The sequence below is a fragment of the Megalobrama amblycephala genome, linkage group LG19 (genome assembly GCF_018812025.1).
Source record: "Megalobrama amblycephala isolate DHTTF-2021 linkage group LG19, ASM1881202v1, whole genome shotgun sequence".
Classification (NCBI taxonomy): Eukaryota; Metazoa; Chordata; class Actinopteri; order Cypriniformes; family Xenocyprididae; genus Megalobrama; species Megalobrama amblycephala.
In genome coordinates, this window is record NC_063062.1 from 20,331,266 (window position 1) to 20,356,445 (window position 25,180).

The 25,180-nt window shown below is 40.5% G+C and overlaps 1 protein-coding gene and 1 long non-coding RNA gene across 2 annotated transcripts; both read left to right on the top strand.

Moving 5' to 3' along the window:
• Window positions 1–8,446: 8,446 nt before the first annotated feature.
• Window positions 8,447–13,729, top strand: LOC125254225 (ADP-ribosylation factor 4). The gene is made up of 6 exons (XM_048168744.1): window positions 8,447–8,656; window positions 9,679–9,759; window positions 10,116–10,225; window positions 10,338–10,409; window positions 10,537–10,662; window positions 12,532–13,729. Exons 1-6 carry the CDS (start codon window positions 8,590–8,592, stop codon window positions 12,616–12,618), a joined length of 543 nt encoding a protein of 180 aa, XP_048024701.1. The 5' UTR covers window positions 8,447–8,589; the 3' UTR covers window positions 12,619–13,729.
• A 2,754-nt stretch (window positions 13,730–16,483) lies between these two features.
• LOC125254554 lies at window positions 16,484–24,418 on the top strand. The gene is made up of 2 exons (XR_007181691.1): window positions 16,484–18,584; window positions 23,201–24,418. It is a non-coding gene; the product is annotated as an uncharacterized LOC125254554 (long non-coding RNA).
• The last annotated feature ends 762 nt before the right edge of the window (window positions 24,419–25,180 follow it).

The following is a 25,180-nucleotide window of genomic DNA, read 5'->3' on the forward strand; positions in this document are numbered from 1 at the left end:
TTTCATGATGACGTTTAAAGTCCCCACCTTAGATCAAAACGTGAAAATATTTAGAGGTTTTGTTAAAGGCGCTCTAAGCGATTCTGAGCGGAGTAACTTCCTGTTGACGTTCGAAGTGTTGTCAAACAAAACAGAGGCTAGCTAGACCCTCCCTCCTACTCCTCCTGGACCTCCCCTCCGTGCTTCCTGAAACAGTCATGAACGTGCATTTAAAATGTAAGTAGCTTGCGTATTGACGCTGCTTGTCGGTTATTGGCTGGAGCATGTTTATTATGTTAAGTGGTCCAGGCTGCACCAGTTTGTTTTTATTGCAGTTTTCGGAGCTTGTGGTGCCTACAGAGACCGCGTTTTTTTTACAGTGTGTTCAGGGGACAGGCAGCTAACGCATAGTGAGGAGATGTTTGCGGTATGTGACAAAAAAAAAATTGGGCCTAAAAACGTGTCAAATCGCTTAGAGCGCCTTTAACCACAGACCTTATTTCAGGCGATTTAGCAAAAACCCATTCAAAAAACCCATAGACTTTAGGGCGATGGAACCAGAAGTCCTAAAATGCTAACTCACTTCTGGGTTTTGCATACAAGAACATGTCATCTCTGAGGTACTCTATTGCACTTGGGAACATTCTGATGAACTTCTTAGAATTTATCTTAAAGGTGCAGTGTGTAAATTTCAGGAGGCTCTATTGACAGAAATGCAATATAATATACATAACTATGTAACGGTGTATAAAGACCTTACATAATGAAACATTATGTTTTTATTACCTTAGAATGAGCCATTTCTATCTACATACACCGCGGGCCCCTTTACATATTAAGCCACCTGTGGTAAGGTTCTTGTGTAGTGGGAAGGAAGAGGACAGGGATCGGCTTTGGCTGCTGACAGTCTTTTTATTCTCACCAGAGAAAATATCAAACAAAACAAACAAAAGGACGGTGCAACGCACACTCAATAACTCCACATCCGAGGACGGGCTTCACTCCAAGCAACGAGCACGGCTCACACATCGACTGTCAGCAGACTCTCTCTCTCTCCCCCGCTCCTGCTTCTCCTGGCGTTTTATCCTGTCTCCACGCCAATTACTGGAACGAGAAACAGGTGTTCGTGATTTGCATTCAACCCGTTCAATCACCGCGCTTCCCCAGACGCTCCCTCCTGTTGCAGACCCCGCTAAACCACGCCCCCCTCGCCACATACCCCCACCGCCCGACTCAGGCCGGGGAGCCGTCCGGCCTGCAGCCCCCCCCCCCCCCCCATTTCTGGAGAGGAAGTCGGCCACAGCCATCTGAACACCCGGCCTGTGGATCACCTTGAATTTAAAAGGCTGTAAAGCGAGATACCAACGAGTGATCTGCGCGTTGGTGTCCTTCATGCGGTGGAGCCACTGCAGAGGGGCATGGTCCGAACAGAGGGTGAATTCCCGGCCCAGGAGATAATAGCGGAGGGTGAGGACGGCCCACCTGATGGCTAAACACTCCTTCTCCACGGTGCTGTACTTAGCCTCTCTCTTGGAGAGCTTGCGGCTAATGTACAGCACCGGCCGCTCCTCACCCTCTATCTCCTGGGACAGGACTGCACCCAGCCCCTTGTCCGACGCGTCTGTCTGCAACAAAAAGGGGAGAGAGAAATCAGGGGAATGAAGTAACAGCCCGCCACATAAAGCAGCCTTCACCTGGGTAAAGGCCTGCTGGCACAGCTCCGTCCACTGGACCGTATCTGGTGCATCCTTTTTAGTCAGATCAGTCAACGGGCTGGTGAGGTCCGAATAATTAGGAACAAACCTCCTGTAATATCCCGCCAGCCCGAGGAACTGTCTTACCTCCTTTTTGGTCTTGGGACGCGGACAGGTTGCAACCGCTGCTGTCTTATCAATTTGGGGACGCACCTGTCCATATCCCAAGTGGAAGCCCAGATACCTTACTTCCACGCGCCCAATTGCGCACTTCTTCGGGTTGGCCGTGAGCCCAGCCCCTCTCAGCGATCTCAGGACAGCCCTCAAATGCTGCATATGCCGCTGCCAATCATTACTAAAAATAATAATGTCATCCAGATAGGCAGCCGCATACGCAGCATGGGGCCGTAAGATCTTGTCCATGAGTCGCTGAAAGGTAGCCGGTGCCCCGAACAGCCCGAACGGAAGGGTCACGAATTGGTGTAATCCAAACGGCGTCGTGAAAGCGGTCTTTTCTTTGGATAATGGAGACAAGGGGATCTGCCAATACCCTTTCGTTAAGTCCAGTGTCGAATAAAAGCGAGCTGTACCAAGCCGGTCAAGCAATTCATCCACACGCGGCATTGGATACGCGTCGAATTTCGACACTGCATTCACCTTGCGATAATCCACACAGAACCGCACTGAGCCGTCCGTTTTGGGAACCAAAACTATCGGGCTCGCCCAGTTACTGCTGGATTCCTCTATTACCCCATTTCAAGCATTGCCTCTAATTCTGCCTGAACCACTTTTTTTTTGTGTTCAGGTAACCTATACGGCCGGCTGCGAATCACCACGCCCGGCTCTGTCTCGATGTGGTGCTGAATGAGGTCAGTGCGGCCCGGTAGGGGAGAGAACACGTCGGCAAACTCAGCCTGTAATTTGGGAACATCAGTGAGCTGTGAGGGCGAAAGGTGATCTCCCCCTGGGGCCAGAGCGAGGGATTGTTTTTTTTCATTCGCCTCCGGCCCGAGATCATCCTCTCCGCTAATCACCGTCGCCAGCATCACTGACTCCGCCTCACTCCACTTTTTCAGGAGGTTGAGGTGATAAATTTGACGTGCCCCTCTCCTATCGGACCGTATTACTTCATAATCGAGATCGCCAACTCGCCGTGTGACCTCAAATGGTCCTTGCCACTTCGCCAGTAATTTTGAGCTTGACGTGGGGAGTAATACGAGTACTTTCTCTCCCGGTGCAAATTTACGTAGATTAGTTCCCCTGTCATACAACCGGCACTGTCTGTCCTGGGCTTGTAACAAATTCTCCATAGATAGCCGCCCCAAAGTGTGGAGTTTTGTTCTCAAGTCCAGCACATACTGAATTTCATTTTTCGATTGAGATGGTCCGTCCTCCCAAGACTCTCTTAGGACATCCAACACCCCGCGGGGGTGGCGCCCAAAGAGAAGCTCGAAGGGGGAAAACCCCGTGGAGGCTTGCGGGACCTCTCGCACAGCGAACAACAGGGGTTCCAACCATTTATCCCAATTTTTGGCGTCTTCTTGAACGAACTTACGAATCATGGATTTAAGCGTGCGATTAAAACGTTCGACCAAGCCGTCCGTTTGTGGGTGAAAGACGCTGGTTCGAATCGATTTAATGCCCAACAATTCGTACAGTTCGCGTAGCGTACGTGACATAAACGCCGTGCCTTGATCAGTGAGGATTTCTTTCGGAATCCCCACTCGGGAGATTAAACTGAAGAGGGCGTCCGCAACACTCTTAGCGGAAATGTTGCGGAGAGCCACTGCTTCTGGATATCGTGTTGCATAATCCACAATGACTAATGCAAAACGATGCCCTCTCGCTGATCGCTCTAATGGCCCGATGAGGTCCATGCCAATTCGTTCGAAGGGGACCTGCATTAATGGAAGGGGGCGCAAAGGCGCTTTTGGAGTGGCCGGAGGATTTACCAGCTGACATTCACGACAAGACGCGCACCACCTGCGCACGTTCTCGTGAATGCCCGGCCAAAAGAATCGGGTCATGAGGCGATTTAGTGTCGCTGTTTGTCCTAAGTGTCCAGCCATTGGGTTAGAGTGAGCCGCATGGAAAAGCATTTCCCTGCGGCTCTTTGGTACTAACAACTGGGTTGTATCTTCTTTTGATTGAGTGTCCTGGGTCACTCGATACAACCTATCTTTAATAATCGCAAAATAGGGATAAGTCAATGGTCGTCCAGGCTGGAGAGGCTGACCGTCGATCGTGCTGACCCTCTCAAACGCATTTTTCAGCGTGTCATCGTGAGACTGCTCCAGGGGGAAATCATCACGGTCCGAGAGAATCAGTCTCCCGATTCCGCTCTGTTCCCCTGAGGCAGTCACCACTGGTCCCCGATCAGTCTCCCCCGCCTGCACTCGCACTTCCTTTCCTCGCGAACATCTACTCCAAGAGGCACCCGAACATAAATGTCCCAATAATTTATTAAATGCGGGCCAATTCGTCCCCAAAATTATCGGGTGCCGGAGGTGCGGATTAACTGCCACCTCCACACTATGCTTTTGTCCCCTAAATAGAATCCTGACTGACACCAACGGATAACTCGCGATATCCCCGTGCACACACCGTACCCTAACCATGCGGCCTGTATCCAATGCCCCGGATGAAATCAGGCTTTGATGCACGGAGGTTTGGTTACAACCTGAGTCCACCAAAGCCTGATATGTACCCCCCTTGATACTCACTGGTATCTGGTACTGACCAGCTTGACCGGGGGCAACCTGCAGGTCGTCCGGGACCCGGATCAATGTCCCCACCTCCATCACTGGACACCGGTCTATGAAGTGATCCGGGTCCCCGCAACGCCAACAGGCCGGCCCAGACCTGCCCGCCGCTCCAGTGGCGGAGAACGGGCCGGATGATTGGCATGGAGAGAGGGGAGAAGCAGGCGCGGGGTCCAGCCCGGCGGTGGCGAGTCCCGCCCCCCTGGGCGGGGCTCTCGGCGCCACGAACGGCCGATAATCCGTTCCACCCCGCCCCCGGGGCGGAACACGAGGTGGGCCGGGCGGACGGGACCTAGGTAAAGGGATAGGTCTGGAGAGAGAGAGAGGGGGAAGAGAGGGAGAGAGAGAGACAGATGGCAGGGGTTCGCCGACCCCTGGGCACGCCACCAAGTGGTCCTCCGCCAATTGGATGGCCGAATCCAGCGACGTGGGCCGGTGGCACTGGACCCACTCGGCGGTCTTCTTCGGGAGCCGAGTGGTGAACTGTTCCAGCACCACGCGATCGATCATCTGCTCCACGTCGCCTCCGTCGGCCATCAGCCATTTGCGGCACGAGTCCCGGAGCTGTTGGGCCAACACAAAGGGCCGGCCCGCCTCCCCCAGCTCCAAAGACCGGAACCGCTGACGATGCTGCTCGGGGGAGCGGCCGACCCGCTGTAGGATGGCCCTCTTGAGGTCGTTGAAGACCAGGAGGTTCTGGATGGGCAGCTGCTGTGCTGCCACCTGCGACTCGCCCGAAAGCAGCGGGACGAGCCGCATGGGCCACTGGTCCCGGGGCCAACCTGACACCTCAGCCGACTTCTCAAACAGGTCCAGGAAGGCCTCCGGGTCATCCTGCGGGCCCATCTTCTGCAGTGGCAGCTGGAAGGGGCCAGCAGCTGCCGCGCTGGTCTCCGCGGGAACCTCCCGGTCTATCCAGCTCCGGAACCTCTCGCGGTCCTCCTGCTGGCCCTGGATGATCGCCTCGAAGCGGCACTCCTGGTCATTTCGGAGATCCAGCAGGGCCCGATGTTGTTCTTGATGAAGGACCGCGAGGGATGCGATGATGTCCGCAAACGGCTTTCCAGCGGCGGGGGATGCCTGCATGGCGGCGGCTTCCGTCTTCCCTCCCGGGTTTCGGCACCAGTGTGGTAAGGTTCTTGTGTAGTGGGAAGGAAGAGGACAGGGATCGGCTTTGGCTGCTGACAGTCTTTTTATTCTCACCAGAGAAAATATCAAACAAAACAAACAAAAGGACGGTGCAACGCACACTCAATAACTCCACATCCGAGGACGGGCTTCACTCCAAGCAACGAGCACGGCTCACACATCGACTGTCAGCAGACTCTCTCTCTCTCCCCTGCTCCTGCTTCTCCTGGCGTTTTATCCTGTCTCCACGGCAATTACTGGAACGAGAAACAGGTGTTCGTGATTTGCATTCAACCCGTTCAATCACCGCGCTTCCCCAGACGCTCCCTCCTGTTGCAGACCCCGCTAAACCACGCCCCCCTCGCCACACCGCCATTTTGCACCATTTATCTACAGTAGCCCTAAATGGACAAACTGCTCTACAGAGCTTGTTTCGTCACTATGTTGTTGTTCTTCTTCTTCGTTGAATACGCATAAAGAAGAAGTAGCAGTAGTTGTCATCTGATTTATTAGAAGCAGAGACCGTTCTTTGTTAAAAGTAAGAAGAAACCTCATTGCTTGACTGGCTACCCTCTGCTATCTCAAATGATGACATCTTTGTCCTGTGTCTGCCAGACGGCCACTGTAGCTTCTCTATGTGCTTCGAAAGGGAGGGGTGAGCGGTGGACTGAGCAATTCATAACCTCAAAATTACACAGTGAAAATTTTACACAGTGCACTTTAAAGTCCCCATGAAATCAAAATGTAAGTTTTTTTTTGGCTTTTAGTATGAATATGTTAGCCCTAAGGTCTCCGTGAACTGGAAGTTGCAACCTTACTTCAGTGTTGTGATGTATTTCCAAGTGAAATGGAATATTGAATAGAGGGCAGACTAAAGGTTGGAGGGGAGTGGTTAAGGATATTCAAACCAAACCGTCAAACTGACATCATCAGATAAGGAAAGCCATTCCAGGGCGGAAGCAAATTTTCTGATTTTGATTAAAGATTACCACAACAAACAATTTTTTTTTCTCTGTATTAACTTGCACGGATTAATTGTTCACCACAAGTCTAGTAATGTGTGCTAACAAAATAAATAGGGTCAATATTGATTTCATGATGACTGCAAAGGCAGGAACACACCAAGCTGACAGTCGGCCGACTAAGTTTTCTCAGTGTGTTCCACACGGTCGGCTGAAGTTGGTCCTCGTCTGCTTTTTTCGGCCGTCGGCTGTCGAGTGTCGGTTTGGTGTGTCAGGCCAACTTTGAACCCAGATGTTGCCGACGTGAGCCAATCCCGCAATCTGCTTTCGTCGCCACTAGTTCGTCGGCGTCGGCTTGGTGTGTTCCTGCCTTAAGGTTATCTATAAGCTAGTGGATCCACGATTTAGTTGAGATGACAAGAAAATTAAGTCGTGATCTCGAGAAAACAACTTTTGTTTTGTCGAGATCACGAGACAATTAAGTTGTGATCAGAGAAAACAACATAGAAAAAATAATAATAATGCATGGCCTTTTAGGGCTTCCGTACTTCAGTGTTCACTGCTTCCTACTCCCTGAGCACGGGATATCTGTTGAAGTGGACTTGGCTGACAATAATTGGTCATTTGTAAAGCCCTACACCGTCATTAAAAACAAAGGTAACGAAGGGGTTGCGCAGATTATGAAATATAAATATGTAGGCCTAATTTACTTTCAAATTTAGAACAAAACAAACAAAAATTATGGTATCTAATAAATATAATCAAAACGTATGACATACTTGTACATTTAATTGATTATTGTACTAATAATAATTTGTATTATTATTAGTTTAATAGTATGTTTGCCTCTTTGTATTATTATTTTATTTTTTTTATTGCATAGAACGCACAGAACATACAGAACAGAAGAATAAGCATACATCACAACCACAAAATACAAAGGAAACAAAGCACACAAAAAATAATAATAAATTAAATAATAATATATAAAATTAAATAAGAAAATAATAATAGAATTAAAAAATATAAAAAAATAAAAAATAAAATAAATAAAATAAAAATAATAATAAGAGGGCCATCATCTAAACATGATCATGTGAAGAGATCAAAGGCAGAGCAAATCCCAACAGTCCTTATGGCTTTCTTATTAGTAGATACTGAAATTACATTTAAATAATTTTCCATTTGTTTTAGGAAGACAGAGAAGACAGGTTTACAGTTGGAGAGAATTTGCATTTGTGAATGTGAAATTTGCTTAGGAAAAAAATTAGATTTATAACAAAATAGATATTTTCATTTGTGGGGTCTGAGTCATAATACCCAAATATAATATTTCTCATATGTACTGAGAAGCCTGGCAAAATCTTACACTTTATAAACACAGCAATGACATTCCAAAGCTTCTGAGTGTAATGACATGACCAAAATAAATGTACCACAGTTTCATCATAATTCGAACAAAAAGCATGTTAGCTCAATGTCAGCTTTAAATCTTTGTATAAACTTCTTTACAGGGTAAAACCTGTGTATGAGTTTAAATGAGATTTATTTCACTTTGTTTGTGAGAAAGAATTTTTGCTGTGAAGACCAGATTTTTTTCCAATTAAGGTTAACAAACAAATTATTCCAAAAGGAGATTACAGGAGGAGCAGAAATCAAATTCTTCAGAAATAAAGATCTTATTTTATAATTTTTGGCTTTCAGCTCAGAGAAACAAATTTGACCAATATGAGTATCACAAGGTTTAGGAAAGGATGCAGTAGATACTGAGGAATTATCAGAATTTTTAAAGAGCATGAATAAACCAGAAGGGATAGCTCCCATAACTGTAGCAAATTCTTTTGTCTCTTTGTATTATTATAAGCTGATTTTTGTTCTAGAAGCTGTCATTATGAAAAACTCCTCATCGGAAGTGGCGTGGCGTCATATCTTCCACGGCGGCCGTGACGTGGCATTACGCAAGCGCAGAGTCGACAGGGTTTCTTGACACCAGACGAGCATCACAACGAAAACTTTAGACATTAGGACTAATCCCGTAGTTTTAGGTGATTTGTGTCTTTCATCATGGGTTTGACTATCTCGTCGCTCTTTAGCAGGCTGTTTGGAAAGAAACAGATGAGAATTCTCATGGGTGAGTATTGAATCTCAGGCTAGCTAAGCTAGCGGCGTTAGCCAACTTTCGCAATTCTGTCATTCCCCAGAAATTAACAGATGATATAGAAAACTAAAACTGACTCCTGATTTCCCTTACAATGTAGACACAGAGCTTAGTCAAGTGGGCATTTATTTATTAGATAAATATTCTGCGATATGATCTCACAAGCTTTACATTTAAAAGCTTTAATTTCGCCACAGCCCGTTTAGTAATAATTTATCTTCTAGTAAGGTGTAAATTATTTTAGTGTATAATGTAGTATAGTGTGTCTTGTTTTTCGTGCCCTATACTGTGGATTTATTAAATAGTGTACTACTTTGTCTAATAACTATCATGAAACCACCTCACGTTTGTTATGGCATTATACTTACACTTATGTTGTGTTGTGCGATTCAGAAATTTTCAACGAAAATATTCAGTGTTCAAGAGCAAGACCTCTCTCACTTTTTCTTTTTTGGGAAAATTTACTTTTTGGCTTCACTGATTAAACTGAAAAGAAATGAAATGCTTTAAATGCTTTAATTTAATTTTTGACCAAATTTCACATTCATAAATGCAAGTAAGGCTGTACATAGATAGTATTCTAGACTTTTTGAATAAGAAAGCTTCAAAGACGTTTGTGAGTATTTATTTGATTATTTTTTCACCTGATTGTACCCTTATTTTTATTATATATATATATATATATATATATATATATATATATATATATTTATTATTATTACCACCCCTTATCACTTTTTTCACACTATTTGTACACCATTTTAGTATAGGTTCACATACTAGTATTATGCTCTAGTGTAAAATTGTTTTGCTATAGAGTAGTATGGTTTAGTACATGTTATATTCCAGTATGTTTAATAGAATAGTACAATGTAGTTTATATCCTTGCCCATTTAAGGACATGAGCTCTTCTTAGATTTTTATTAAAGACATGTGACTGTTGTTTATGTCTTATATGTTTGGAAACCTAACATATACCTTTACCACCTTTACAGTGGGACTGGATGCTGCCGGCAAAACCACAATATTGTACAAACTGAAGCTTGGAGAAATAGTGACCACCATTCCAACCATAGGTAAGAGGACAGGATTGTTGAACATGTGACAGACACCATAGCACTTCTTTTATGATCTTAAAGCAGTTCTCATGGGTAGGTTGAGGTCATTGTCTTGTTGTCTTCTGAGCAACAGTCATTTAAGTGTCCCATCATCCACTGGGGATGTTTTATGAATTTGTGTTACATTTGTCTCATTTTATGATATGTCAACATCCACTGGCTGTCATCATAAATGTGGTTTCTGTGATTGCCCGAATGTCCTGTCTTGCACCACTGAAGTGTTCAGCTAGTGTTTCATAAAAAAAAAAGCAGAACTGTTCTATTGTTGTATGATGTATAGTCATATTTCTGAGCACTGTGTTTCCATTGGGCAGGTTTTAATGTAGAAACCGTTGAATATAAGAACATCTGCTTCACCGTGTGGGATGTCGGTGGTCAGGACAAGATTCGTCCTCTTTGGAGACACTATTTTCAGAACACACAGGTATACTCTTCTTGATGTGCATTTGTATGAAATACTATTACTTAACTGCACACTTAGTTATAGTTTCTACTGAGGCTCATTTCTCTTTTTCCGTTCATTCTTTTTTCCTCAGGGTCTGATCTTTGTGGTGGACAGCAATGACAGAGAGAGAGTGGCAGAATCTGCAGAGGAGCTTTCTAAAATGGTAAGCATACATCATTGTGATCATCTCTAGAACCTTGTACAGTGAATCAGGACATTTGTGGAAGTGTTTTGTTTGCTTAATGTGGTTAAGTTGCCTAATCAGTGTCTTTTCCTGTGCATATGTGCAGTTGCAGGAAGATGAACTGAGGGACGCTGTTCTGCTGGTTTTCGCAAACAAACAGGATCTGCCCAACGCCATGGCTGTCAGTGAACTCACAGACAAACTTGGGTTGCAGAGTCTACGCAGCAGAACGGTACGCACATACACACTAATGAGGCCAACGGGCACCTCTACTCTTTTGTTTCGACATAGTCATACCTTTGATTAAACAGCATAAAATCTGAGTAACGTTCAATTAATGTGCATACACTAACGTTCAAAAGTTTGGGGTCAGTAAGATTTTGTAAATGTTTTTTAAAGAAGTCTCTTACGCTCACCAAGGCTGCATTTATTTTGAAAATACAGTAAAATGGTAATATTGTAAAATATTATTACAATTTAAAATAACTGTTTATGATGCCAAAATTTGCCATCACAGGAAAAAAATATATTAAAAAAATAAAATAAAATAATTTTATTTATTTATTTAAATATAATTTTTTCCTGTGATGGCAAATTTTCTGCATCATTACTCCAGTCTTAAGTGGCACATGATCCTCCAGATATCATTCTAATATGCTGATTTGCTGCTCAAGAAACATTTCCTATTATTATCAATGTTGGAAACGGTTGTGCTGCTTAAAGGTGCAATATGTAATTTTTTTTTGCAGTAAAATATCCAAAAACCACTAAGCCAGTATTATATATTTTGTTCACTTGAGTACTTACAATATCCCAAATGTTTCCAACTATTTGTAAATCGTGAGAAAATTGCAATTTTAACCAAGGCTCCGGGAGGTGTGAGGTGTCGGCTGTCAGTTGCGTCATACCCGCGTTAACCCTCGGTTTCCGGTTTTATTTTGTAGAAACCATGGAAACACCAAAGACACTTTAATATATTACACATTTTAATAGACAAGGGAACAACTGTTTTGATACATTTATAGACAGAAAACTAATTATTGTTATATAGCTCAACATGTTTAGTCTTATTGTTTAAATCTAATTTTCTTTTTTTTTTTTTTTTTTTGCGAGTACAATGCTTTACCATGCCTCAGAGAAAAACACTATTTTGTGAAGTAGCTAACATAGCATAATCAGATGCAGCTTTATTTTTAGTAACAGTAATACAGTATTTTCTCCATCGTACAATACATTTTAAATTAATTGCATGCCATTTATCAACACAAGCCATCCTGCATTTATTATTATAATCTAAAATCGATCTATCTTACTGCATTGTGTAACAGTGTCTCACAGCAGCCACCAAGCGAACACAGAGTAATGTTATAACATTTTCAACACTCTCAAATGTATTTAATATGAGCTGCGTTACCTCATACTCATGACCGGAAAAGCAGAAGCGGCGCCGGCGACTGTGTCATAATAAAAGTTCTGCTGCTCGCGGCGTGTGTTGCGCAATCGCTCCAGCAGCCTCGTTCAGCTCCCACAACACTCGGCCCTGCTCTGCTTCATACTACAGTAACGTTAATAATCACATCCATGAACATGAGTTCTTCCCAGGTCCTATCCCAATTCTTCTCTACCGTCCGTTGAGGTAAAGACCACATATCCCAAGATTCCGTGTTCAAACAACAAGCTACACCTTTGTTTTGAATAGGCCTCTAGCGACCTCTAGTGGACAGAATTCTTACATACTGCACCTTTAATATTTTTGTGCAAGTCATAATGCATTTTTTTTCAGGATTATATGATAAATATAAAGTTCAAAAGAACCAAATATATTTGATATAGTAATATTTTGTAACATTACCATCACTCTTGATCAATTTAAATCTTCCTTGATGAATAAATGTAGTAATTTATTCCAAAAAAAAAAAAAACGTACTGACCCATAACTTGTGAATAGTAGTCGCATTATCTAGGTCTGTTAGTCTGACTTGACTGGCACGGACTAAAGAGTTTTACATGACATTTAAAAAGTAGAGTGGGCTGCATCAACCTACTTTCTGGCATTTATTTTTAACATTTGGCTGATTTTCTCTGTCTGGGCTTCTTGCAGTGGTACGTTCAAGCGACCTGTGCTACACAGGGCACTGGACTCTATGAAGGACTGGACTGGTTATCCAATGAGCTCTCCAAACGCTAGTGGGTCTGTTAGAAGCGAGATGATGTGTATAAACCAATGGAAAGGCTAGAGACTCCTCTTAGAATTTTTAAGTGTGTCACAGAACTGGAAGCTGGGGAGAAACCATCAAACACTCTGCGCCTGTCTTAGCTTTCCTTTTTTACAATATTTTGTTGCACAAGTTTATCTATTTCTTTTCTTCTTCTTCTGTTTTTAATTCCAACAAAAACAACTTTTTTGTTTATTTTATGAGAGGAAAAATGTTTTGAAGGACCTTCCTTCACTCCGACTTTTCAGTTTTTCCAGAAAGGCCTCATGCAAAACCAAAAACACTGGAGTCCCTGATCATTGAGCAGGGTTATTGGTTTTGCTTTAGTGTCCTTAACATCTGACCGTCATGTTTTAGCATCTAGCTGAGAATTTCTGTTATGGAGCTCACTGGAGAATCTCTGGGGTCAGTAATATTTCAGAACTGGACATGTGGAGTCGTTGGGTGAATCAAAGCCATGCCTGTTCCATTAATCCTTATAGATATGCAATGTTGTACAGTTTGTTACGTCACATTGTCCGCTGTAGTGGCGTGGAGTCCTGTGGTCCTTCTGAACATTATCCTTGTCTGCATGAGTTTACTTCATTCTGGATCTTGGTTGAAATTTCTCACATCAGCAGCACATGGCATGAATGGCATGAAAAGGTTAACTTTCTTTTATTAGGTTAGTTTACGCCCCAGAATCCATTGTTGTTTGTGGCGAATGTTCGAGTGACCCCGAACACTGGTTTTAGTCTAGGTCAGAGTCAAAGGGAACATTATGTTCTTTAGCCACAATGATGCAATGATGAAGTTCTTTCCATTATAATTTAAAGTTGAAATTGATTGATGTGTTTTATGTTTGTCATGCCACGTGAAATGTTTCGCTTGGGCGTGTTTCTTGAGCTTATCATTATTTGTGACTGAATCTGACTCCTGAATGCAAATTTAATGTATTGATGAATTCCATGTCTGGTTGAAAGGGTTTGCTTTCCTAAACTGAGGTGTAACAGATACAATCTATTTTACCCTATTATCATGACAAATTTGTTTGTGTATTATATGTATGATATTGTTTTAGAATAAAACATAATCGTGAACTTATTGTGTTGAATGTGATTAATATATTTTGCTCTTTAAATGCAGACTTTAAATTCAGGTGTCCCACTTTTAGGGAGCAGAAATCATTTGCAGTGGGTACGGAAAGTATTCAGACCCCCTTAAATTTTTCACTCTGTTATATTGCAGCCATTTGCTAAAATCATTTAAGTTCATTTTTTCCCTCATTAATGTACACACAGCACCCCATATTGACAGAAAAACACAGAATTGTTGACATTTTTGCAGATTTATTAAAAAAGAAAAACTGAAATATCACATGGTCCTAAGTATTCAGACCCTTTGCTGTGACACTCATATATTTAACTCAGGTGCTGTCCATTTCTTCTGATCATCCTTGAGATGGTTCTACACCTTCATTTGAGTCCAGCTGTGTTTGATTATACTGATTGGACTTGATTAGGAAAGCCACACACCTGTCTATATAAGACCTTACAGCTCACAGTGCATGTCAGAGCAAATGAGAATCATGAGGTCAAAGGAACTGCCTGAAGAGCTCATAGACAGAATTGTGATCTGGCCAAGGTTACAAAAAAAATTCTGCTGCACTTAAGGTTCCTAAGAGCACAGTGGCCTCCATAATCCTTAAATGGAAGACGTTTGGGACGACCAGAACCCTTCCTAGAGCTGGCCGTCCGGCCAAACTGAGCTATCGGGGAAGAAGAGCCTTGGTGAGAGAGGTAAAGAAGAACCCAAAGATCACTGTGGCTGAGCTCCAGAGATGCAGTCGGGAGATGGGAGAAAGTTGTAGAAAGTCAACCATCACTGCAGCCCTCTACCAGTCGGGGCTTTATGGCCCGACGGAAGCCTCTCCTCAGTGCAAGACACATGAAAGCCCGCATGGAGTTTGCCAAGATGGTGAGAAATAAGATTCTCTGGTCTGATGAGACCAAGATAGAACATTTTGGCCTTAATTCTAAGCGGTATGTGTGGAGAAAACCAGGCACTGCTCATCACCTGTCCAATACAGTCCCAACAGTGAAGCATGGTGGTGGCAGCATCATGCTGTGGGGGTGTTTTTCAGCTGCAGGGACAGGACGACTGGTTGCAATCGAGGGAAAGATGAATGTGGCCAAGTACAGGGATATCCTGGACGAAAACCTTCTCCAGAGTGCTCAGGACCTCAGACTGGGCCGAAGGTTTACCTTCCAACAAGACAATGACCCTAAGCACACAGCTAAAATAACGAAGGAGTGGCTTCACAACAACTCCGTGACTGTTCTTGAATGGCCCAGCCAGAGCCCTGACTTAAACCCAATTGAGCATCTCTGGAGAGACCTAAAAATGGCTGTTTACCAACATTTACCATCCAACCTGACAGAACTGGAGAGGATCTGCAAGGAGGAATGGCAGAGGATCCCCAAATCCAGGTGTGAAAAACTTGTTGCATCTTTCCCAAAAAGACTCATGGCTGTATTAGATCAAAAGGGTGCTTCTACTAAATACTGAGCAAAGAATACTTAGGACCATGTGATATTTCAGTTTTTCTTTTTTAATAAATCTGCAAAAATGTCAACAATTCTGTGTTTTCTGTCAATATGGGGTGCTGTGTGTACATTGAGGAAAAAAAATTAACTTAAATGATTTTAGCAAATGGCTGCAATATAACAAAGAGTGAAAAATTTAAGGGGGTCTGAATACTTTCCCTACCCACTATATATATAAACATCCTAAAATTTCTTTTTTTTTAATGTTTATAATCATTTTCTCAACACAAATCTGTACATTTCTTATTTGTATTTAATCTAAGTTGCATTAATGCATCAATCCAGCAGATGGCACCTGGAGTTAACAACTTCAGTCAACTCATTTCAACTAAACTGAAACTAAAATAATCGAAACTGATATTGATAAAGGATACTAAGAATTACTATAAATAGCACTTTGTGTGCATTTACCTTATTTGATGTTTTGGTTTATTCATTGTATATTGCATGTGTATACTATATGCATTTATATAGCATATATATAATCTTTCTAATTTAATTTTTTTTTTCTAATTACATAAGCTATAGAGTTTCATGAGTTATGACATCTCTGAGTATTGAAACATTTATTTTCTTTTAACTGGAACTATTTTGAAAGTATTTTCATGTTCTCGTTCAAGCATTAAGTACATGTGCAACGCATATTAAATTATGTATTACGTTTAATCTTAAAGGTCCCGTTCTTCGTGATCCCATGTTTCAAACTTTAGTTAGTGTGTAATGTTGTTGTTAGAGTATAAATAAAATCTGTAAAATTTTAAAGCTCAAAGTTCAATGCCAAGCGAGATATTTTATTTAACAGAAGTCGCCTACATCGAACGGCCAGTTTGGACTACATCCCTCTACTTCCTTCTTTAATGACGTCACTAAAACAGTTTTTTGACTAACCTCCGCCCACAGGAATACACAAGAGTTGCGTTTGTAGAGTGTGTTTGTCGCCATGTCGTCGAAACGCTGTTATTTTCATCCCGCAGTCCAATCACCGGGTCTGATTCCGGCTCAAATTGATAGGGTAAAATTAAAGACATGTTTACAATAACACTGAGCGCGTGCATCTCCACGTTATGGTAAGAGGCGTGACCTTTCCGGGACCTTTCCGCTAAGCTGCTGTCGAATCACAACACAGGAACCGCTGGCACAATCAGAACTCGTTACGTATTTCTGAAGGAGGGACTTCATAGAACAAGGAAGTCATCAGCCCGTTTTTATGACAGTGGAAACAGCGGTATACAGATAAGTAAATTATGTGAAAAATACTGTGTTTTTTTACACGCGAAACATGAACACATGTTATATTGCACACTATAAACACAATCAAAGCTTCAAAAAACCACGAAAAACGGGACCTTTAATGAATTTGGTATAGAGCTTAAATATAATGTACTCTGCCCATCCCTCTCCATAAAGAGTACATAAAAGTCATAAAAACAAGTCAAGTATCTTTAGTGCATGCAATAAGAAACATACTTAGAAACCAAAACTAAGAGCGGTGTAGAAACTTACTTTCCACTGTTGTAAACATCAATGATAATACATCCACGGGAACTGCCCTATTGCGTGCGTTTGTCTCTTATCGGTCATGATTAGATTTGGGTGTGGAGATGATTTCAGGGCTTTCAAGGCAACATCTGCTTACGTCACAGGTGAGAGGTATTGAATTATTTTTTAATAATAAAGGTTTAGAACCACATAAAGGTCGTTTTCATTTTTGGATAAAATTTAAAATAATTCTTAATCTAATCTATTAGGTTAAACATGAGTTTAAGTTTAAACATGCAGATGTTGATGACATTTTATGATCCCTATTTATGAACTTTATCTTTATAACCCCTTCTGCTCATAATTCAGAGCAGATTCGAAAGTAACCTGCTTGTGGCCAAAGTTGTAAACAAAACCTGACACAACAGAAACCCTGCTGATCTCAAACAGAGAAAGAAATCCTAATGTAACATAAAGCAATTACAGTAACACTTTACAATAAAGTCTGATTTATTAACATCAGTTAATGCACTAACAACGAGTAGCCTCTTTGTTGTGCGTTCATGATAGTTCACAGTGCATTAACTATACAGAAACAACTTTTGATTTAAAAAAAAATTATTAGATTTAGTAAATGAAAATGACCATCAATTAAGATTAATAAATAGTGTAGAAGTATTCTTCATTCTTTATTAGGCAAGGCAAGTTTTATTTATAAAGCACATTTCATACACAATGTTAATTCAAAATGCTTTACATAGAAAAGGAATTAAAATAATCATAAAATAATCACAACATAGGCATAAGAAATTATGCCTGACTACCTGAATCACAAAATCCGGGGTTAGTTCATACTAATGCTTATTAATGTTAACCAATGGAACCTTATTGTAAAGTATTAGTGAAATGAATAATACTGGGACTAATTTTTGAGGAATGGTGTTAAGGAAAGCTGTTGAAATCATTTCCTAAACAAGATATCTACCAGCCCCAATTTTTAATATTCTCAAACAATATTTATAATAAAATAAAAGTGTTCTAAAGCTATGCAAGCAAGCAATTGGTCAGAAACAAATGTGTTGTCTCAGCAAAAAAGAATTCATTTTAGTGGATGTTACATTATGGAGTATTAAAATGCTGTGTCATTCACCAGGAATATATATAAAAAAAAAGCTTTCTTCATGGGGACCAAAAAATGTCCCCATGGTTTATTGTTTTACCCGAAGGACTGATGAGATGTTAATATACTTAATATAAAGACACAAGTGTCTTAAACTGTACTAACATTCAAATTAATCATTTGATACAATGCACTTATTGTGTACATATGATTTAACATTGTACTTATATTTGAAAAATACCTGCATATAATTACAGATTTAATACATTTTTGTAATTACATCTATAATTACACTGTTAATGTATACCTTATGCCTTAAACATCCATTCAACAAAACCTGTCCCTAACTTTAATCCCACCCAGCCAAAGTGATTTGCAATATAACATGAATACAATAAGTGCATTGTACCTAACAGTTATTTATAATGTTAGTAGTAATTAAAGACACCTAATATAAAGTGTGACCATACAGTTATACTGTTGTATCTGAATTGTTCACTGGATTCAGAAACTCTAAAATCCCTTCCAACCAAATATTCACTTTCTTTTCTGTGAAAACATTGTGCCGGTCGTGACAACATCTAATCTAACTAATGTGTCTGCACTGGATTGGCTGCTGCAGGTCACCTTATGCTTTGTGTTCTTTGAGGAGGCGTAAACAGTTTCTGAAGGAAGAGTATAAATAATGGCTGAAGATCCACTTCTCCATAAATAAGGCTGCAATGCTCTAAAACTTCAACAAATCATCAGTATGGTAAGCTTTTTTTAATTATTTCTTTCAAGAAAATTAGAAGCACATGGTAAACAATGTTGTTATTATTGCAAATCAGTGTGTTCATCAGTAAGTATGCAAGCCTTAGATGATATGTGTGGTCGGGAAAAACATAACCAATATGTTAATGGTAAGGTAGAAATTAGATTTTTTGAACAGTTTTAACACCCCTTCCAATTTCAAGTCAGACTTAGTTGTCTTTTACATAGCAACACTTTGGTTTTTGTGGGTTTTTTTTTGTTTGTTTTTGTTTTGTTTTTTTTCAGTAAATAACATCACTGTATCTAAACCATTTATCTGAGAACTCAACGTCCATAATTTTCAGCAATGAACTGCTAGCGAAGTGTCACTGCAGATAAAAGAAAGTACTTTTAAAAATGTACGCACTAAACAGGTCTTGTAGGTATACTGGCAAATGGCATGTTATCAGGACTTAGAATACAATTTTAATGAGTTATTAAAATATAATGAGATCTGCTATAATATTACGATAGATATACAGTATATACATTCTAAGTATATATTCTTAGTTAAATATTAATCTTCTATTTTTGCATGCCACCTTTAACTCTTAGTTCAGGCTATTGTTTTTTGTGTATCTTTTTAAAGACTGTGTTTATCTAAGAGGAAGTGCCTCTTATCTCAGGTTTCAGGTGGAGTGCTCTAGAACAGAACATTCATTGTTCACATTCTTTCTGTGTATCTGAGAGAGAGGCCACATGAAACCATCAGAAACCATTATTATCCCAAAAATTAACAAAATATTTCCCCTATTTGACAACTGCACCCCAGCTGTAAAACTTCCTTTAAAACTTATCAGAAATTTCACCCCAAAGCTCCTATTACACACACACACACACACACGTTGGTATTAACTCAAGAAATCAATACAAATAAGGAAATCATAATACTACAATCCATAAAAAATTATGTGTAATACAGTGAAATGACACAGGAAAAAAGTATTGAACTAACACTATCTCATGACCAATTCATACATATTTTACAAGGTGGCTAATTCGTACAAATTCATACAATTTGTCTAAACCCCAGTGATGGGTAGGTTTAGGGGCGGGGTTAGAGGTAGCTCATTCATACAAATTCATACGAATTTGACAACTCGTAAACTATATACTATTAGCAAAAAGTGAGGTCGAAATTCCTACAAATTAGCCACCTCGTAAAATAGGTATGAACTGCCGTGAGATCAGGTTGATTGAACACACTAAGAAAAAGCAGTACACTAAGGCAAGTCAAGTCAAGAAAGTAACAGATTTCACTAAGTAATTCTATCTCCTACCTGTGCAAATTAGAATCAGTTGGGTTAGTGCATGTTGTTAGGTCAGAAAAAGGCTTACCCACCTCTGAATGCAAATATTGACATCTCATGATGGGTAGAGGCAAAGAGCTCTCCTAAGACTTTTACAACAAGATTTTTGCCATACATAACAACGGTACTAGTAACAGAATGATTTTCCATTTCCTAAATGTTCCTGTGAACACAATTGGGGACATTTTCCAAAACTGTAAGGAACATCATTCCACATCAACTGGCCATGCAAAGGAGCTCCTTGCAAGATTTCTGATCAGAGAGTCAGAAGGTTAGTCAGAAGTGTTGCCCAAGAACTAAGGACCACTCAGAAAGAGGTCCAAAAGGACTTGGAGGCAGCAGGTACAGTTGTCACATAGAAAACAATAGGAAATGCACTCCACCACCACAGTCTCCATTACTGAAGAAAAGGCATGTTGAAGCTCATTTGAAGTTTTCTACACAACATTTGGATAGGTATGAACTACTGGGATAATTTAGTGTGGTCAGATGAGACAAAAATAAAACTTTTGGCAACAATACCACATGCCATGTTTGGAAGAGATATGGCTTTGAATATGACCCTAAAAATACCATACCAACAGTGATGTTTTCAAGGTGAAAGCATCGTGGTATGGGGCTGTTTCTCTTCTCATGGTACTAGCAGAATCAATATGTAACACTGTTCTTAAATATGGGAAGAAGGAGGCGGGAACCGGCGATCATTCAACAAAACTTTAATTCAAAATAAACAAATACAAAACGAAAGTAATGCCGGCAGACCCTCGCGGACGTCTGCCGGCCACACAAACATAATAAAACATAAAATAAAGTCCAGGCCTGGTCCTCTCTCGTCCTTCAATGTCGTCGCTCCTCCTTTTATTCCTCCGGAGCTCCTCCGTGAGAGACTCGAGGCCGGCGCGCCTCGCAGGTGATGCTCATTATCACTCGCGTCACCGGCCTCGCGCCGTTCCCTCACGGCTCTCGCCAGCCCTGCTCGTCACACAGTATTGAAGGGAAGATTGAAAAAAAGGTGAAAAAAATGTACACTTCTATAATGTACTTAAAGTGCTCTATTTTCACGCACTAATTTTGTACTTAATATACTAAAATTCTTCTTTAGTACTTCTTAAGATAATCTTAAGAACATCTAAGTGTACTCATGAAATATGAACTAAAATGTGCTTTGAATATACTATCTCTGTATTTAAAAAATGTATTTAGTTACCACTTCAACTATGGATTCTACTATAAGTAGTATCTAAATACATTTTTTAAATACAGAGATAGTATATTAAAAGTAGGGATGTCCCGATCACGTTTTTTTGCCCTCGAGTTCGAGTCCGAGTCATTTGATTTTGAGTATCTACCGATACCGAGTCCCGATCCGATACTTCTATAATACATGAAAAAGAATAAAGAAGAGCGAAAAAAACAGATCCAGGAACAGTGCTTTTCAGGTTTTTCAGGAATCTAACAATCGTTTTCACGTACAGAAAATGGATAAAGTAATCAAATATAAAATATCACTGCATATTATCTTTACTGTATAAAATAAATAAAGATGAATCATTATTGAAGTTACAAAAACTATTCAGTCAAGAGCAGCGAGTGATTTCTTTGTTATTTGTTGTTTGATTTAACATTAAAAACAGGCAGCAGGAATAGTTTTTTTTCCCTATAAGACATGCACGATCCAGTACATATACTGTTACACATGCGCTGTCTTTCTCGACTGTTATACGTTCACTTAAGACATAACCGACTATGTTTGCTAGGATACTCGCTAAGACGGGCATGTTGACATAATTTTTGTATGAATTTGTCCGCTGAAGCGCAAGACTTGAAAGAGAACTCAGTATTTGCGCGCTGACTGAAATAAGCGTGTGCGCGCTTCGGATGAGCGCACACAAATCTTCTCACAGCGCGTGCGAGTTCTCTTTCGCGTCTTGTTCTTGAAGGTTTAAATCAGCAAGGCTTAAATGAGTTAGTTTAAACACAGACAGCAACGTGTGCTGTTCAGGTCTCACCTGCGCTCGCGCGCTATCAACACCAGGGTGATGACGGCGTAAATGACAGGACATTAGAGCATACGGCACTCGCAGTTAACAGTTTACAAAGAGTGACTGTTTTGTCCACGCTTTCTGATTATCGTTGTTGTAACGTTTTGCGCATCCATCGACTGAAACATACATTCTCTGAACTCTGTCTGTTTTCCACGTTGCTATTTTAAACAAACCATATTAACCAATAGATGCGTCGTCATTCGAGATGGACCGCGGTGCAAGTGCGTACCTAACCGTAAGTGGAGAACCGTAGGGTTCGATTTTTTACTGAGAACCGTTGCACATAATACATATATATCCGAGTCCTGATCGGGAGGTAACGTCCGATTCCGATCGAGTCTGAAACCACGTGATCGGGCCCGATTTCCGATCACGTGATCGGATCTGGACATCCCTAATTAAAAGCACATTTTAGTTCAGGTTTGAATTGGTTCCAGAAGAAGAAAATAAAGTTGTTAGACTGTCCCAGTAAATCACCAGACCTAACAGAGCATTTGTTAAAGGATCTGAAGATAAAAATTAACAAGAGAGACCCTCATAATATTTAAGATTTAGTAAAGTGGTCATACAGGATGCGCCTTGAAGCCGTCATTGCAAAAAAGACTTTTCCACCAACTATTACATACAATTTCAGTTAGTGTGTTAATACTTTTTTCCTGAGTCATTTCTCTTTATTACACATAGCTTTTATGGATTGTAAAATTATGATTTCTTTGTCTGTGTAGATTTCTTAAGTTAATATCAATCTCTGTTCAAAATTGTATGTGAATTACTGCATTGGATTATTGTTTAATAAAACATGTTGACATATTCAATGCTTATTTTTACCCACTGTATACATATATATATATATTGAGATTGAGATTCACGTATAGAGAACTGGCAGGAAGTGAAGTGGGAGAGAGAAAGGTATAGGAACAGGAAAGGTCCCTGTGCCGGGACTTGAGCTCAACCATGTTGGAGCGCTGCCAACGAGGCTATTGGATTTGACAACTATGATGTTTTAATGCTTTGGCAATACAAAATGTATTTTTGTCATGTCATTAAATCTTGAATTGAATTGTGTGTGTGTGAGAGAGAGTCATAAATGCAATTTAAATAGATAGATAAATAAATAAATAAATATTAATATATGCAATTTAAAAATACACTCCATTATTCAATATTGTGCAAACTGTGCTACTGTATTTAACTGAGCAACAATAATTTTTCTCCATAAACAGATCATATCTGAGGGGAGTGATGAAGAGGATGATGATGATGATGATGATGATGATGATGATGATGATGATGGAGATGTAAATGCTGCCGTAAGCGTCTGTTGCCAGGGGTAGATGCTTGCAGCTTTTGACTCAGTAGTTGGCTGGATCCACAAAAGTTGTATTTGCTGATATAAGCCTAATATACATTAGTCTTGCTGAGGCAAACACACATCTTCTGTTGTGACATCTTCGTGGCAAACCTGACACGTATGATCTCCTCGCAACAGTCCTGCTTGTTCAGTGGCAGGTCCATCGCTTTTCTTCAGAACGCCTCTGCGTTTGTGTCTGTTTTTGCAACCCTGAAGAAACGATGGAGAGAAAAATGAAATATTCGTGGAGACGTGGAGGACCTGATGGTTAAAGAGCTGCTGGTATCTAGCAGCACACATGACTCCAAAACTAACTTTTAAAGCAGGACTGACAGTTTTTGCAGTCAAGCTTTGCTGAGTAATACAGAGAAAGGCTGGATGGGCATATAACAGTATATGTGAAAATGTTTTACATTAGATGCTTTTTGCACACATATATGAGAGGTCAATGCCCCTTTGAAGGCCAGATGTATTTGTTTTAAACATGTTACATGTTAAGTAGGATACACTCTTAAAAATAAGGGTTCGTTATTCCATAGGACAAAACTTTCCAACTTTCCATTGCACAAAAGGTTCTTTATAGTGGAAAAAGGTTCTTTAGATTATTCAAATGTTCTTCAAAATAAGAAAAAATGGTTCTTTTAACAACTGTTCAAGGTTCTTTGGGGAGCCCAAAATGGTTCTTCTGTGGCATGACTGCAAAACCCCCTTATCTAACCTTTATTTTTTTGAGTGTCTGGGCTCACTGGCCCACAAATTGTATAGATTGTGCTGGTTTTATTCCAGTATTTCAGTTATCTGACTATACACAGTATGACACACTGTTATTCAGTGCTGTTAAACAAATGTTGCACAATGTTGAGTAACTTATAGTGTCTGTATTGAGAAATTATCTCATACAAACATACATTTAGATCTAGCTAGAAGTGAATCCTCTAATGCTGCTTTCACAGTAGAGGTTCACATTATACTATTGAGTGTAGCCAACTTGGTTAGTAGCAACGGGGACATTAGCAAGTTACTTGTTCAATTACAGTTTCATTGTTTAATGTGCTACCGGTAATTCCCCCTTAATAAAGTATAAAATATGTGTGTGTTTGTTTTTCCCCTGATGTAGCCAATTTCCAGTTTAAAGTGCCTGTATAGAGTTCCTCAGGGATGACGTATGCAAAACCCGGAAGCAAGTTAGCATTTTAGGACTTCCGGTTTCATCGCCCCAAAGTCTATGGTTTTTCTGAATGGGTTTTTGTTAAATCGCCTGAAATAAGGTCTGTGGTTAACAAAGCTTCTAAATATTTTCACATTTTGATCATAAAACACACCAGTTATAACCCGCTTGTGATTTTTTAAACCTTTATTGTGTTTTAAAAACGGTGGTTGCTAACTTGCTAAAAGGGACTACTTCCTTTTGGCTGGAACTTTAGACATCATCATGACAAACAGGACATTTGGAGAGCATTTCTCATGAAAAAGTGGATAAGTATTCATACACATTGCAGATCATAATCAGTGAGCATGTTTTTAAATAAAGTTGTTTTTTAAATACAGTTTGAGGAAGCTTGATGGTGGTGACGCTGATCCGCGACCATGGTGTGCTGTAGCCTACTGATAGCTTTTTATATCTGACGACATTATTTAGGCTTCAAAATGTATAAATGTTGTGTTAACTTGTAAAGATTATCTTTATAGACAAAACGTGTAAGTGTCATAACCCTTTGTTAAACACAGAGCTTATTTTTTGCGATTTTCCAAAAGTCTATGGGGAAATGCATAGGCTTTTGATCGAGGGAACCCGTGCGCCGCTAACTTCCGGGTTGGCCTACAAAAACACGTCATCCCTGAGGTACTCTAT

What these genes read in the sequence shown, in the direction of transcription:
- LOC125254225 (XM_048168744.1), top strand. Translation starts at nt 8,590, where the DNA reads ATGGGTTTGACTATCTCGTCGCTCTTTAGCAGGCTGTTTGGAAAGAAA. An exon ending in ACTATTTTCAGAACACACAG is followed by an intron (nt 10,226 to 10,337) that starts GTATACTCTTCT and finishes TTTTTTCCTCAG; the next exon opens with GGTCTGATCTTTGTGGTGGA. An exon ending in CAGAGGAGCTTTCTAAAATG is followed by an intron (nt 10,410 to 10,536) that starts GTAAGCATACAT and finishes GCATATGTGCAG; the next exon opens with TTGCAGGAAGATGAACTGAG.